This window comes from Spinacia oleracea, chromosome 6, assembly GCF_020520425.1.
Source record: "Spinacia oleracea cultivar Varoflay chromosome 6, BTI_SOV_V1, whole genome shotgun sequence".
Classification (NCBI taxonomy): Eukaryota; Viridiplantae; Streptophyta; class Magnoliopsida; order Caryophyllales; family Amaranthaceae; genus Spinacia; species Spinacia oleracea.
The window spans coordinates 146641426-146657045 of record NC_079492.1 but is presented as its reverse complement, the minus strand read 5'-3'; the positions used below and the strand labels follow the sequence as shown (position 1 = coordinate 146657045).

At 36.5% G+C, this 15620-nt stretch overlaps 2 protein-coding genes across 7 annotated transcripts; one reads left to right on the top strand and one right to left on the bottom strand.

The window, feature by feature from the left end:
• The first annotated feature begins 324 nt into the window (after positions 1–324).
• On the top strand, positions 325–6914 carry LOC110795349 (serine decarboxylase). 6 transcript variants are annotated; one of them, XM_056830701.1, is made up of 9 exons: positions 325–484; positions 662–1043; positions 3202–3433; positions 3540–3733; positions 3832–3968; positions 4095–5556; positions 5762–5799; positions 5991–6413; positions 6529–6914. In XM_056830701.1, exons 2-6 carry the CDS (start codon positions 734–736, stop codon positions 4656–4658), a joined length of 1437 nt encoding a protein of 478 aa, XP_056686679.1. In that variant the 5' UTR covers positions 325–484; positions 662–733; the 3' UTR covers positions 4659–5556; positions 5762–5799; positions 5991–6413; positions 6529–6914. The 6 variants fall into 6 exon arrangements, with proteins under 6 accessions (XP_056686679.1, XP_056686681.1, XP_056686677.1 ...); XM_056830703.1 differs by having other exon boundaries at positions 4095–5799; positions 5991–6112; positions 6240–6413; XM_056830699.1 differs by having other exon boundaries at positions 5762–6413.
• On the bottom strand, positions 6503–10812 carry LOC130463686 (increased DNA methylation 1-like). Its single transcript, XM_056832895.1, has 9 exons — positions 10414–10812; positions 10208–10313; positions 9409–9497; positions 8867–9108; positions 8694–8765; positions 8090–8189; positions 7574–7803; positions 7418–7490; positions 6503–6577 (listed from the first exon to the last, which is right to left on the bottom strand). The coding sequence occupies exons 1-9, from the start codon at positions 10810–10812 to the stop codon at positions 6503–6505; spliced, it is 1386 nt and encodes a 461-aa protein (XP_056688873.1).
• Positions 10813–15620: the final 4808 nt, after the last annotated feature.

Sequence of the window (15620 nt, the reverse complement as noted above, 5' to 3'; positions counted from 1 at the left end):
TCATGATATAGTCCCTGTTATTCTTGACCATGGTAAATTTGATTACACTTTTACTGAAACTTCTTCAAAACGTAAATGATGCAACATTTATGTGGCAAATTGAGTATTACATGACATTACATGGCATATAAAGTTTACTAAGTTACGTAACATAACATTATTACGAGTCAAAATGAGTCAATTTTATTTTGTTATTTTTGTTGCAGATAAGCTATAAGGTAGTACATATTACAAATTATGAACATTCGAACATACTCCGTATAACTTAATCATATACAAATTCTTATGGTTAACCATTAGGCCAATACGTTTTTTACTTTTTGGCATAACTCAAATAAATATACACGAAATTTCAGGCAAAAAGAACAAACTGAAGTTGTTATTAGTGTAACTTCTTTTTTCTTGAAGGATTAAGAAACCCCTATTTTCTCTCTCCTGCCATCTCGGATCAACTTTTCCTCACCATTCGCTTTCTTTAACACAGGTCATTTACCCTCAGAAGCTTCAATAATTTAATTTCAATCTGTTATATTTTCAATCACAATTTATTAATTGAGTAGAAAAAATCCAGTCTAATTACTGGCAATTGTTTCAAATTATTGTATTTGATTTTGATGATCTTAATCTGACTTTGACTCTGGTGAAAATTTTATATTTGTAGAGCTAAGAACAGTTCCGGATCACTACCGCCTTTGCCGATTTAGGGTTTTTGCAGATTTATAATTTTTAAAAAATGGCGGGATTAGCAGCATTTCCCCAGGAATTGAGCCAAGATGTTGTTGATTTATTGAACCGGACAGATTTGGATCCGACGGCCGTGGTTTTCGATCCGATTCCGCCTGTTGTCGTCACCAGTAACGGCGAGAATGGTGTGGTGAAAATGGGGAGAGAGATTGTTATGGGTCGGAATATTCACTCCTCCTGCCTTGATATCACAGAACCCGAGGCTAACGATGATGTTACCGGCGATAAGGAGGCGTATATGGCGGGTATTTTGGCTAGATACAGGCAGAGTTTGCTTGAGAGGACTAAATATCATTTGGGTAATGATTAATTATTTCACTTTCTTGTTTATTTTGATGTTTTAAGCTTTTGGTTGACAGTTTAATGTGTTGAATAAATGGAATTAGTGCATAAATCATACATAGTATATCTAATCAAATACATTTGGGAAGTGTGAGGACGTCAATCAAAACCAGGGGAAATTTGGGAACCCAAGCTTTCTGATGATTATCTGGATAGATTAATGGTGTGTTGTTCAAGTGATGATCATGTGTTTACTGTAGACTATGAATCATAGTTCCAGTGTTTATACTGTTGTTAGTTGTTACTGCTTTTTATGTCTGCCATCTTACTCATGGACTGGAATTGTAGTTTTTGTGAAAAAAATTGGCTGTTTGCTCTGTTTGAAGTAGAAATGTAAAAAAATCATTCCAGAAAAAGCAGACGCGAATAACTTTTTTCTTGAAACTATTGACATTTGACACAATAAATGATTACGCCATTAAGGAGTAGATGATACACACTTGTAAATTAACCTTTTTTTATTGGAAAGAACACTAATATTAGAATGGTGTGTGTGTTAACTTTTATAGGTTTGTTTAACATACTCCATACTTCATATTTTTGTTTGGGTATGGAGTAAGATAAAAGGAAGAAATACGTTTTGTTGGAATCTCTTGACAGAAAATTTTTCCTTTTCAAATTCGGAAAGGTTAAGTGAACTGAGACCAGAAGGCAGAGGGTATCTCTAGTCTATACTACTACAAAAGAGGGTTCTATCTCATATTAAAAAAGAGAGATTCTCTTAAGTTGAGAAGATCAAATTCAGGGGAAGTTGTTGCACTTTTTTCTTTTTTGTCATGTGCTGCACAAATATGGATTATTAGTGCTAGTCATTTTCCTAGGTTTGTTTTTAGTAAGGACCACAGCTTCATTATTAAACATTTGGAGGAAAAGTAAATAGTGATCTGCCCGAGTTGAATGGTTCTTATAAGTTATGAAGTATGAAATACTAAAGCTCTTGGAGCTTTTGTTTACTCGCTAAAGCTGTCTTCTACGAGAGTTATGGTGGAGACAACCTTCCCCTTAACTCCACGGTCGTTTTGTGCAAAATTTCTCAATCATGGTGGACATACTTGTTTCTTCATAATGTACTACATAGTTCGCCTGTCAAACCTTGGACAGTAACGTACCATTGTCTTATTTAGAGTTCATGTAATGGAGGAAATATAATTTGTCGATGAATTTAACTTTTGGGTTGAGATAAAAAAAATGAGGGTCAACCAGTCAAATTTATTAAACAATCCAATGGAGGGCCATTTCATGTCCTCTGATCTCTCAGAGAGTAGATTGATATCACAATTGTTTTGAAAGTAACTTTTAGAGTTTTAGAAAGAGTCCCGTTTTTCTGAAGATAGAAACACTGACAAATTTGTACTATGGAGCTCCGTGTTTCATGTATAATCTAGGGATTAATTACCATAGCTGGTGTGTGGCATGTGCATCATGGCCATTTGGTGAAAGAATGAAAGTTATTATTCATGTTGGGGCCTGGATAATATGAATGAGAACCTATGTAACTTTGATTGGCTACAAGTGTATGACTACATGTCCAACTGATAAGCTCATCCATTATACGGAGTATGAGTGCATTCCATGTTTTTGGTCCAAGTTGATGTATCCAGTATTCATATGAATCATATCCATGCCAAAATATTGTGTATCCAACAATTGTACTTGGGTGAATGAAGAGTCCGAGTGGTATAAGAAAGCTGAGATTTTAGCTGGATGTTTGTTCCTTTTTACTTGTGTATATCAGGCCTACATGGCAAAGGTATGCAAAAGGAAAGTATGTAATACTGAAGATACATGTTAAGGATATGTAAAAGGAAAAAGATAATATTTATTATCTTACCCTTTCTTATAACTTCATCTTTTATAACTTCATTGCGTTGTGCCTGAAGAATTCCTTGATCTGAGATATAAAACTGAGATTTGTAGCTGTACGGCTCGATAATAAGGGTCTTAAAAGATTTTTCTCAACACCTGTTGAGCTGCATTTATGCTGACTATGTTTCTTGTGCTTCCTTGATTCCAATAGGACCAATACTGATATTGAAATACTTGATACATATTGCTGGTCTTCTGTTTAATTGTATGGATGCATTGTTTTGATGTTGCTGCTACACTTTGTTGCAGGATATCCTTACAACCTGGACTTTGATTATGGCGCTTTGAGTCAGTTGCAGCACTTCTCGATAAACAACCTTGGTGATCCATTTATCGAGAGCAACTATGGTGTGCATTCCAGGCAGTTTGAAGTGGGTGTTTTAGATTGGTTTGCGCGTCTTTGGGAGATCGAGAAAGATCAGTACTGGGGATATATTACAAACTGTGGGACAGAAGGAAACCTTCATGGTATCCTTGTGGGGTAAGTGTAAGTATACTTGGAAATTGGCATCCTTTGCCACATTTTGGACTCTTGATCTAAGGGTGGACATGGTTTTCTAATTATCTACTGGTTCATGAATATTCAGGAGAGAGGTGTTTCCTGATGGAATTTTATATGCCTCAAAAGAGTCACACTACTCGATCTTTAAAGCTGCACGCATGTATAGGATGGACTGTGTTAAGATTGATACATTATCATCTGGGGAGGTTGACTGTGCTGATTTTAGGACCAAGCTTCTCCAGAACAAAGATAAACCAGCCATCATCAATGTCAATATAGGTAAATCCTTTTACTAGGGCTCTTGCGTCCTGGAAATGTAATGTGCTTCAACTTGTTACCTATCAAGAGTCTGTAATAATTAAAATGTTTTCATGCAGGAACTACTGTAAAAGGAGCTGTTGATGATCTTGATCTTGTGATACAGACTCTTGAAGAATGTGGCTTCCCCCAGAACCGATTCTACATCCACTGTGATGGAGCCTTATTTGGTCTTATGTTGCCATTTGTTACTCGAGTAAGTGGATATATTACTTTTACCTGGTTAGTTGTGACAAAGTGTTGATGAAGATGGTGGTTGCATTAGTAAATAAGTAAGTCATGGATTTACTGCTGATGAGTATTAATTACACTATATGTGCAGGCGCCTCAGGTAACATTCAAGAAGCCCATTGGTAGTGTAAGTGTATCTGGGCACAAATTTGTAGGATGCCCAATGCCCTGTGGTGTTCAAATAACAAGGATGGATCACATCAACACATTATCTAGTAATGTGGAGTATCTTGCTTCAAGGGATGCAACAATCATGGGGAGCAGGAATGGGCATGCCCCTATCTTTATGTGGTATACATTGAATCGAAAAGGATATCGTGGTTTCCAGAAAGAGGTTCAAAAGTGCCTCAGAAATGCCCACTACCTCAAAGACAGGCTTAGAGATGTTGGGGTTAGTGCCATGCTCAATGAGCTAAGTAGCACCGTGGTATTTGAGCGGCCTCGGGATGAGGAGTTTATCCGGCGTTGGCAGCTGGCTTGCCAAGGGGAAATAGCTCACGTGGTTGTGATGCCTAGTGTTACAATAGAGAAGCTTGATACTTTCCTTGACGAGCTAGTTGAGAAACGTTTAACTTGGTTTAAAGATGGAGGTAACCAACCACCATGTCTTGCATCTGAGATGGGCAAGGATAACTGTGCGTGCCCTCTGCATTAGTCTGAAATATTTGCTTGCCCAGTTTTCGTAACAACTCAAGTATAATGATTTGCTTCCAGCAATGTATCGTTGTTGTTGCCATTAGTCCATTTACTGATGTTTGTATTTCTTCTTCATGCTTGGGCTGTTCGACTTGATCTACATAGTGGTAGATTTATCTATTTCATGTGGCACAAATAAGAACTCAGCTAGCTCAGAGGGGTTGCAAGGTTTTTGGGAGCTCCGCGTTTCAAGCAGAGGGGTTGGCAATCCTGGATGCCCTAAGGGGGATCATGTTCCCGTTTGCTGAGGTAACAGTATGGACGGACTCTACCAAAATCATCGCCTCGCTACATAACAATTGCCTGGCCCCATCGGAAGGTAGAGTTGTAATGAGAGATATCATAAGCATTGCTTCTTCTTTTAAATCCTGTTTAATAAAAAAAGTAGAAAGGCAGAATGTTGTCAAGGCTCATAACCTTGCGGTTTCTGCTAGAAAAGAGGGCTGCCCTCCTGTACACTAATCCTTTCCTTAATATAGTTTCTTGAGTTGTCAAAAAAAAAAAAAAGAATCATAGAATAATATTTTAAAGAGGGTAGACAATTGTCTACCCATTGTGCATAATAGATCCACCACTGACTGGAAGTCTGATACTTTCTATATATATGTGGAAAAACATTATGAAGATTCTGGAATACTTCAGTTATACTTCAATTTTGTTGATTCCTTCTGACTAATGTGTAATGAACTTTTCTGGAATGGATCATTATTCATTTGTGTTGTGGGCAGCACATTGCGAACCTTGCTGGAAACAACAATTTACTGCTTCTAGTTCTTGCCTTGAATGTCATAATTGTGGGTGTACTGGTTAGACCAACTTTTTTCAAAGAGTGCATGAACATGAAGATGAAATTCCTGGTATGAAATCACTTTGAGGAATTATTGTATTTCCAAATCTGTATTTTGTCTTTAGATGAGCAGGGTTTTCGTTGAGGCCTTTTGTTTTGCTTTATTGCATACACTGTGATTAAATATGATAAAGACAAGAAGCTATACATATTTGGATAAATTCTGATGTTGTGCTTCTTTTTATGGCTCACATTTGTTTTTATTTCTTGGATAGTACGTTTCACACGAAAGCCTTTTCCGATGGAGCCAAAGGTATGTTTTTATTTCTTGTTTGCCGCTCTGTATCAGGAAACATTTCAATTTTCAACCGGGAATACTTCACAATTACATACTGCATAAAGATAGATCCTGAACACCCCCATCGATTGTTCACTTATTTTCCTGTTGAGTTTAAAAGTTGTACACATTGTTTTCCATTGATCCATCTATTCTATCTGATGCAGTGAAGTTCTTTCTGGAGTAAGTTTGTGTGTTTGGTCAATACTCAATACTATTAGTGGACTAAGGGCATCTAACAGTTGCAGCCATGATTCACGAACAACAGTTCTGTAGTCCAGCGACTATGGTACAGGGAAAGCTAAGTTGGAGCATAATAACCCATGTCAATTGAAACTAAAACATGTGTTATCTCAGTTTCGATCTTTTGGCTTCTTTACCTGAAAAATAGCTTCGTGTTTTTCTATGACGTTCAGGTGCAGTGGCTTGTTAACAGTTGCATCCTCAAAGAAGTCGGAGGTTTGTTCAGGGATTGGAAATGAAGGTACTTGAGAATTCCTGGAATGTTTGTGAATGCTCCAGACTTCGGATTCAAGTCACTGAAAATACATTATTCCTATCATCAGAGCTTTCAAATTCCTCTATACAAGGTCGGCTGAGTTCCTCTTTGCCTCTGTCTAATTTTATTTACTTGTGTCTTATAATCTCTACATTGTTTTTAGTTCAGTTCTAAAACAGGTCATTCATTATTCATCATTTGTGCAGCATGCATGTTGCTAACCCTGCTGGAAACACGAATTAGTGCTTCTGCTTCCTGCCTTAATTGTTATTATTAGCAGTTAAATAAGCACACTAGCAATGTAATCGATGAGATGGAATGATGGATGTTGCTGCTTCTCAGTTTTCATCATAAAAACCTGCTATGTGTTTTCTTGAATGTAATGAACAAGAGGAGAAAACTGATCATTCTTTGGAAAAAACACCAAGTTGCAACTTCAGTTCTGCGATACTTTTTCAACCCGGTTTGTTCCGGTTTTCAGCTTTGGCTTTTCCGTTTGTATTTTTGGGGCACATATAAAAGGATCCTTCGTGTTTCAGAAACCCAATTGAGGTTATCTAGTAGCACACATGCACTCTTCAACTTTTTACAATACCTTGATCTTCTTCCACGGTAAAAACTTCCTTGGTTTAAGGGTAATAAAAAAAGGCGATGATAAAGATCGCAAGTTGCGATGATCAAATATTGTCGCAATATTATGTGGCAGAATTTAATCGGTATATATAGGCGCTACGTATGTTATGCGTCATCAGAATATTTTTACTATCAATGCAATATTTTTACTATGAAAATATTTAAATAAGGTAGTCGATATAAAGAAATAAGCAAATTAGAATACTTCGTATCAACTTTTTTTTGAAACATATATAATAGGTGATGTAAGTTAAATATTTTAGTTTCCAATTTAAATCATGACATATAAGCATGACATGTCATCATTGTGACACGGCTTAAAAGTCGCATGTTGCGACCTTTATCATTTTCGTTGTTGGTATATACGTTTGCAGGCAAAAATTGCATTTTTTTTTTGTAAGTCTAAAATGGGCAAAAAAAAAAAATAGTTACACCGTTTGGTGCAACTAGCTCTAGGTATACCCGATTACCCGGAAACATGAGGGAAGTTTCCTGAAAAAGACTAATGCAGAGCCGCAATAGTTTACTATATCTTCTGCATTATATTGTACACTAATTAATGAATCATACACAATGTGCACAATAACATCTGAAAGTTTTCCAAAATTGACGATTTACTTTTCTTCAACTAGACCCAAATTCAAGTCATGATGCAGCATCATTTTCTTTACGTGCTTAATCACCTTCTGTAACCTTATTGTTTTGGGAAACATTAAGGTGTTTAAGTTAGTTAATTTTCTGTTCATTGCTTCATCTAGAGGTTCAAAACCGAATTTCTTTTGCCAATTCTCTTCCATCTCTTCAGAAGATGGTATTACAATAGATTCCACCCCAATTTTGATTAAGGCCTGATAGGAAAAAAAAATTGCATGTTAAAAATTTCAATTAAGACTTTGTTATGTTCACCATCTTTTCACTTATTTCATGAAAAATAAGTTCACATAAGTTTAGTTAAGTTCAGATAAGATAAGTTCAGAAAAAATAATGGTTGACCAAGTACAATTTATAACTAAAATAAGTTTTGATAAGTTCTAATAAATTCAAATAAGATAAGTTCAGAAAAATAAGTGAAAATCATGTGAATAGAACCCACCCTAAATCTAATAAAGTGACTTAATTAACATGTATACTTACTATTTCAAGGGCTCCCAGCAGCATCTTGCACATTCCTTTGCTTCTCTGCCCCTCTGTTGTTGCTATGAAGGGTATTTCTGTTAGCTCTGGAGACGGAAGTCTGTTTTGGACTCGCAACAAAATTAATTAGCAAAGCTCAGCTCAGTAGCATTCAGTTCAGTTCAGATCAATTTTAAAGAACATGGCCTTGCTACCTCTTTGTATATTTGAAAGTTAACATAACACGGTGTAGTACAGACAAACTTATATATCTGTACTACGTATATGCATGTTAACTATTATCTGAGATGGATGGATTATTTATTCGGGTTAATGTGTGTGGTTCAAGTTTGGTTTCGGGTTGTGCCAAAAGAAAATGTCAGAAATAATGTAAAACTTGATATTACTACAAAATATGATAAATGGGTCAAATCAGATTGAATTCAAGTCATTCAGATTGGGTTCAGTTCAGATCAGGTTCAAGTCGAGTTATCGGGTCGGATCATGAATTGTCAGATACAAAGCAAGTTCTGTTCACCTTATTAAATTCAGATAAGATAGTTCAGGAAAAACAAGGTCTACCAAATAAGTGAACATCAGATGAATAAAATACAGCCTTAAGTACCTTAGTGATGCCACTGAAATAATCTTCCCTTGAAACTGCAGAATGGCAGTATAAAACCTGCTGAAATTCATCCTGGTAAAGTTTGATCTAAAAACACAACATTTTTCATCTATCAGTTTCTTGTTTTGTTAACAAATTTTGAAATTCGAAATATCCTTCAATTAAGAACTTACCCACAATTGTAGATGACACTTTGGATCATGTTTGTCCTAGTTTGTCTGTCAACAATGAGCTTAAAGCTTTCCTCCATCAGTTTAGCTGCTAAAACAATGGTAGAATTGCAGGTTGCTTTCAAATACAAATCCTCAGAGTTTTGTCCTACAGAGTCTAAGTCCATCTTTCTGATTAATGTCCATGAATATCCGTCTCTGGTTGGCATGTTTCTTCCCAACATGTTCTCTAGTTTTTGGTACACCTTTGAATGTAAAAACAAAGAAATACAGAAAACAAAACAAAATTCATTGAGTTTTTTTGCCACAATTTTGTTACGATAAGTGTAAAGGGAAGTTGCTACATATATCCTCAGGGTATCAAATAGTAATATACCCTGTGCTCTCATTGATTGTTTTCACATAAGCAACCCCACATGAAATTTAAATCTAAAATTGCAACTCCACGTGAAATTTAAAAATTTTGGCCAATCACAGCCAACGGTATCATACCCTTAGGATATATGTAGCCTTTTCAATGTAAAAGGGTTGTTGGAGAATCTAACCTGCCAGCAGCCGTTCCCACAGAAGGGGATAGTGAGTGGTTGAGGCCTCGAGGGTATTTTATCGAACTTGTTTGAGCACTGCCCATGATCTGTTTACGAACACAAAATCATCATCTGATATATTCGCATAATGTATTTGAACATCTAGGAAATTGTAAGTGTCTATTTGGTTTGGTGTAAAACATTTTCATGGAAAATAATTTTTCCCTTTTCGATCATTTTACGTTGTTTGGTTTGGCAAGAGAGGAAAAATAAATTTCCATAACTTCCTCAAATTAAGGTGAAAAACTTTTCCATGTGAAGGGATGAAAAACCACTTTTTCTTTTCTTTCTTCCCATCAATCTTCACTCATCTCCTCCAGTTTCCTTTTTCTATTAATTTTCTTGTAAAAAACCAAGCAATGAAATTGAGAAAAGTATATATCAATAACGGTTATTTGTGAATATTGCAAATAACATGGAATTTTCGTAAACAAATCGATAGGAAAACTAAAAAAAATGTGAAAATAGAAAAAGAAACGAAAAAGTGAATTAAATGAATAAAATATGAGGTTAATTAACAGAATAAAATGTGAGCTTAAATGAATAAAAATTAAAGTTAAATGTATATGTTGAAAGTCTATTTATTTACGATTTTGCAATGTAATTGTATTATTCATTAATAACCGTTATTGATTTGGAATCACCCATGGAATGAGTCTTTCCTTGGAAAATCATCTTTCATTGAAAACATTTTACGCCAAACCAAACAGAACCTAATTAGAAACATAAGGAAAACAAGGGTAAGGGCTTCGCTTACATTTTTTCAAGCATTGAAAGCAAGTCAAGAGAACATCCTTTACAGTATCCCGATCACAATATTTACAACGGCAATAAGGACAAAGCCACTCGTCTTCAGGAACACCCTGCAGCCAATTCCAAAAAAAACTTTAACCAACTAAACTAACTCAACATCTACCAAACTTTCAAAATTTTCAAAAAAAGGGCAAGTAGTAGTTAAATTACCTTAAACCCCAAACATTTAAGGTGATAAGTAGAAGGACAATTATCACAACAAATCAAATCACCACCATCAGCACAAATAACACAAGAATCATCCGAATTATCTTTAACCCTAGGCCGTCTCACAACATGGTGGTACCCACTTCTAGCAGGAACAGAATGCCTATTCCATGCCTCAATTTGACAACTCAACAACGAAACCTTCGTTTCTTCAATAAACAGATTCTCATAAGGTTTATCAACGAAAATATCACCTCTATGTCGAGGAAAACTAGCAACCGAAAACACTTCACCACAACAATAACAACCAATTCCGTCTCTTGTAATTGCTCCGTACCCAATATGGTCTTTTCTAACCCCATGTATGCATTTTATCACTGTGTTTTCTTTTACCACTTTCATCTCAATTAACCATGACAGAATATTATTCGAGATCGTTTTCACTTCTTCTTCTTCTTTTTCCTTGAGTTTTTGTTTTTGTTTTTCTTGTTGTTTTTCTGTCAATGGTTGTTGAGGTGTGTTGATAGTGGTGGAGGAAGATGGAAGTCCTGTTCTTTTCTTCTTTGTTACAGGGGTATTACGGTAATTAGGTACATCTTCTTCGTCGCATAAACTGTCAATGGCGTAAAACGGTTGCACCGTTTTGCATCTCCTTGGTAAAAGTTCCCTAGATGGGGTGTTGTTGTCTTCTTTGTCTTGCTTTGGTTTCCTTGTTCTGTTCGTCATTGATTTCTTTAAGTGTTGTAAAATGGAATTCTTAGTCTGCATTGCAATGGAAAAACAGAGATAATGAAATAAAAAACAAAAATAAATAAATTGATTTTTAATATTGCAAAAGAGTTCATTTTGTAATCAAGTAACAAAATCAAGTAATTGTATCATGAAATTAAGTGAATTTGATTTATTTCCACATACATTTTTGATATTTTCTTTAATATGGAGTTAATTTAGGCCAGCTAGTGGTACTAATAACTACGAGTACTTAGGAGCCTAATCTTATGTAACCAAAGATTACCTCGCCGAAGGCGGTGGGAACTTCTCGTAGTAGAACCAAAAAAAGTAGCCTAATTCGAAATATTTCGAGCATTAAAACAGTAGATGCTATGATTTATGATATTTTAGACAGTTATGATTTGTGTTGTACTTCTAAGGTAAATTGCTACAAAATCATACTATAACAATATGCTATTTTCTTTCGGCTCCACTAAATGACCCTGATTTTTTCGGAAATACTCATTACTTCCCTCAAAATTATAACAAATGTGTTAAGATAGAATATAGGAGATATTATATTGTGAATATTCTGTAGAGTCCTAAATATGGTATGTTACCTAATATGAGTCCTACATATGGTATGTTACCTAATATGTAATCTAGGGTTTAGGTAATGAGTTGTACTATATATATACGTGTGTTATTAATGAGAAGGATACGGGATTACACAATATTTGACATGGTATCAAGAGCTTAGGGAGATCTACGACCCGTCTACAAAAAAAAAAATTATCCCCTGCCGGTGGGTTAGAAAAATAAATCCACCGGCGGGATTCGTAATTAATATAATAATTCCGCTGCAAATTGGTAGAAGATGAGGTTGGTGTTGGAGAAAAGACTCGTACTTGGAATCGCGTCCAATTCGAGTATTCATATTGAGATAATTGGTGAGTTCGAAAAGAAGGGCGTTCTCATCAAGAGAGGAAAAAAAAAAAGTGCAGGTTCGAAAAGAATGGCGTTCTTGCTCGATTTTTTTTTATTGAAGAATGGTGTTTCCAATCGCAATGTTCGTGAAACTGCCGTTACGAATGAGGGAGGGAGTTAAGGATAACGTAGTTATCCTAGAGGATAGAATATCATATGAGATAGAGTTATGTTATATGATATGAGTGATACTGAGGGAGTGTCGTCACCTACGGGTGATACTGAGGGAGTGTTGTCGCATACAGGTGACAATGAGGACGTGTCGTTGACTAGTGGCGTCGATGAAGGGGTGTCGTCGCCTGTGAGGGAGGAACAACAACATTATACACCCAGTCGAGTGGAATCAGACGTCGTCTCAGCAACGACAGGTGTCGATGAGACGACGTGTAGTGATGAGAGTGAGACAAGGCAGTCATCAGCCCGTCGTATGTGTCGACGAAGGTTCAGTTAGCAGATATCGTCACTAAAGCGTTGGGGAAGAAGCAATTTGAGTTTTTTTTTTTTTTGAACAAGATGGGCATTCGAGATCTTCATGCTCCACCTTGAGGGGGGATGTTAAGATAGAATATAGGAGATATTATATTGTGAATATTCTGTAGAGTCCTAAATATGGTATGTTACCTAATATGAGTCCTACATATGGTATGTTACCTAATATGTAATCTAGGGTTTAGGTAATGAGTTGTACTATATATATACGTGTGTTATTAATGAGAAGGATACGGGATTACACAATATTTGACAAAATGTCACGAATCACGATATATGCACAATTCACACATCAATATCACATAATTTTTCAGGAAGCCCCCGACTCTAACTAAGAGGGATGATACCCATGAGGTACCCAGGTAAACTCCCGCGGGAGATTAGTCCACTCGTCAAAGGCGGTGGGAACTCCTCGTAGTAGAAACAAAAATAAAATATCACATACTTTTTCAGGAATTGAAGCCCTCGACTCTAACTAATATCCTTTTCTATCTTTTTAAATTAAGGGGTATTATAGATCTATAAAGTCACCCTTCTTACTTATGAACTTGAAGAGCTAAAGGGGTGTTAACTTGAAGGATTTCCCCCCTTTCTTCTCATTTTTGGATTTTCACTAGTTGAAGTTTAGCAGCTCGTGAAGTGTTGGACCGTTGGTACCTTAGCTTAACTCGTCCCTCGAGAACGATCCGACTATGTGCGCCACTCGCCGGTTTACTTCCCCTGCCCTATTTTACTTTTCTCTTATAGGTTTTTCATATTCTTCTATTCTTTAGCCATCCTTTCCTTTTGGTTTTTCATATTCTCTTCTAGGGGATGACTTCCTTGAACAAGGCTCTTTTAATGAAGCAAGCTTTGCGTTTGTTCAACAATCCACAATGCATGCGCACTGGCAAGGATTTATGGTAAGAAATTTCCAATGCCTTTGCAAACAGGTTTAATGGTTAAGGTTGAAGGGAAAGGTTTCTCTTGGGGTATGGGAGGTCTTTGTCGAGCTAGCAACTTACTCCTGAAAGGATGTGACTGAAAAATTGGTAATGGTCATCGCGTTGTGGCATCGGTTCTAAGGAGGGTGCCAGGTTATAATTCGAAAGTTTCTCTTTGAAATGCCAGAGATTGGAAGGTTAGCCAATTTATTTTACCATCGAGTTTAGGTTGAAATTATGCTAGGGTCAAAGCTAGTTTCGAATTTGAAGACGCTCGACGAATTGTGGGAACGGAACTTCCATCTTCGGATCATGATGATTTCCTTCACTGGACATACCATTAGTCGGGTAAGTTTAATGTTAAATCTTCTTACGCAATGCCAGCCTTGGAAGATTTGACCTTGGGCCATAGAGCTCCCTCAAATTTTTATAAGAATCTTTGGTCCCTCGAGATTCCACCAAAATGAAAAAAATCTTATGCAAATTTCTCCATAATGAAATTGCGTAGAAGTATAACCTTAAATCTAGAGGGATCCAGATGGAGGTTGGCTGTGATTTCTGTGCAAATGGAGAGGAAAATATTCAACATATTTTTCATTTATGCACGATAGCACAACGGGCTTGGAGGATGGTTTGCTTGCAATCGATTCGTAAATCAATGAAACTATTTCCTTCACGGATTGGTTCCTATTTTATATTCGGCTATTTCAACGCCAGGATGGGAAAATAGTTCCCGAAGTATCTCTTTCATTTATTACTTTATGGGCAATATGGTTTTCGAGTACCAACCGAGTTTTCAGGCATGACATCACCACCATTGTCTCAGTATTTTCTTTGATCAAGGAGGGACTTGACCAGCACAAAGTGTTTATTAACAAGCTCTATAATTCGCTGCAGTTTCTTCATCCTCCAGAAAATGAGCCAAATATTGCCCCAGGATTTTTCAAATCTATAATTAACCACGTCGGCATTGAAGATTCAACTGTGATGATTCGGGTGGATGGTTCTTAGCATAAAAATAGCCGCAGTGCAGGAATGTGTTTAGTGTGGGAGAATCACCTAAGGACCGTTGAATTATTAATGGGAGGGGCATCTTCAGGAACTACAAAGAGTGCCTTACAAGCTGAAGTAATGGCTTACCTTTTGGCATGAAGTGGGCTCGGCAAGTTTGGAGAATGTTACAATTCTTACTGACTCCCGGTTGTTGGTGCAAACGCTATTGGCAAGGATTCCCAGAAGCTGCAGATTCATTGGACACTAGAAGAAATCAAGACCCTAGGTAAGGATTTTGATCTCTTGGTGCAACGTTCACAAGGTAGAGCGAAAGTGGGTGGAACGAACTCATATTCTTGCAACTGGAGTTTCACGAGATTTAACATACTTTTCTAATTTCCCATAATGTTGTTTAGTTAGCCTTTGTAAAAAAAAGCATATAATTTTGGTTTACTATGAGATGATTATAACAAATTGTGCCAATAAGGAGTAAGTTTATAAGCAAAAATTGACCTCAACGACACAAACTATAGGTTGGGTGCATAGAATAATACAATCTTAAATGGAGTGCAAGGAGCAACATGAAGTATTTTATATGTACATGGCATAACCACTCCATATGGCGTTATACTTCCTCTTTCATCTTTTGTCTAGGTAGTTTGTCAATTACTAACGAGCTGAATTACTTCAGTGAATCAAAACCAAGATACAAGTAGAGCACATCAATTAGAACACCCCCACCTCCCTAAAAAAAGCAGGTTGTAAGATATGATACGTTAAGCTAAAAATCATGGTGATCATGGATCTCTCCTCTTCGATCTAGGGGGTGTTTGGTTAGGAGAGGTTTGAGGAAAAAAGAGCTTTTTGGGGTGAATTAGAGGTTTGACCTTTAGAAAAAGCTAATTGGGAGTGTTTGGTTAGGAGAGGATTGGAAGAGAGTTTTGGGGTGAAAAAACTAATTTTGAAAAAGCTCAGTATAGGAGCTTTTTGCAATTAGAGGTTTGAGAAAGTTGATGAAAATGACTATTTGGTCCTACCATTGCCTATAATTACAACCACTATCAACCTTGGTACCCTACATATTTTTCTCCTAAAAACATTACTCAC

Excerpts from the sequence above, each read along its gene's own strand:
- LOC110795349 (XM_056830701.1), top strand. The coding sequence starts at position 734 with ATGGCGGGATTAGCAGCATTTCCCCAGGAATTGAGCCAAGATGTTGTT. Across the intron at positions 3,734-3,831 it reads CATCATCAATGTCAATATAG|GAACTACTGTAAAAGGAGCT; the intron begins GTAAATCCTTTT and ends GTTTTCATGCAG. Across the intron at positions 3,969-4,094 it reads TGTTGCCATTTGTTACTCGA|GCGCCTCAGGTAACATTCAA; the intron begins GTAAGTGGATAT and ends CTATATGTGCAG.
- LOC130463686 (XM_056832895.1), bottom strand. The coding sequence starts at position 10,812 with ATGAAAGTGGTAAAAGAAAACACAGTGATAAAATGCATACATGGGGTT. Across the intron at positions 10,314-10,413 it reads TTAAATGTTTGGGGTTTAAG|GGTGTTCCTGAAGACGAGTG; the intron begins GTAATTTAACTA and ends AATTGGCTGCAG. Across the intron at positions 6,578-7,417 it reads TCATGTTTCCGGGTAATCGG|GAAGCAGAAGCACTAATTCG; the intron begins GTATACCTAGAG and ends CAATTAAGGCAG.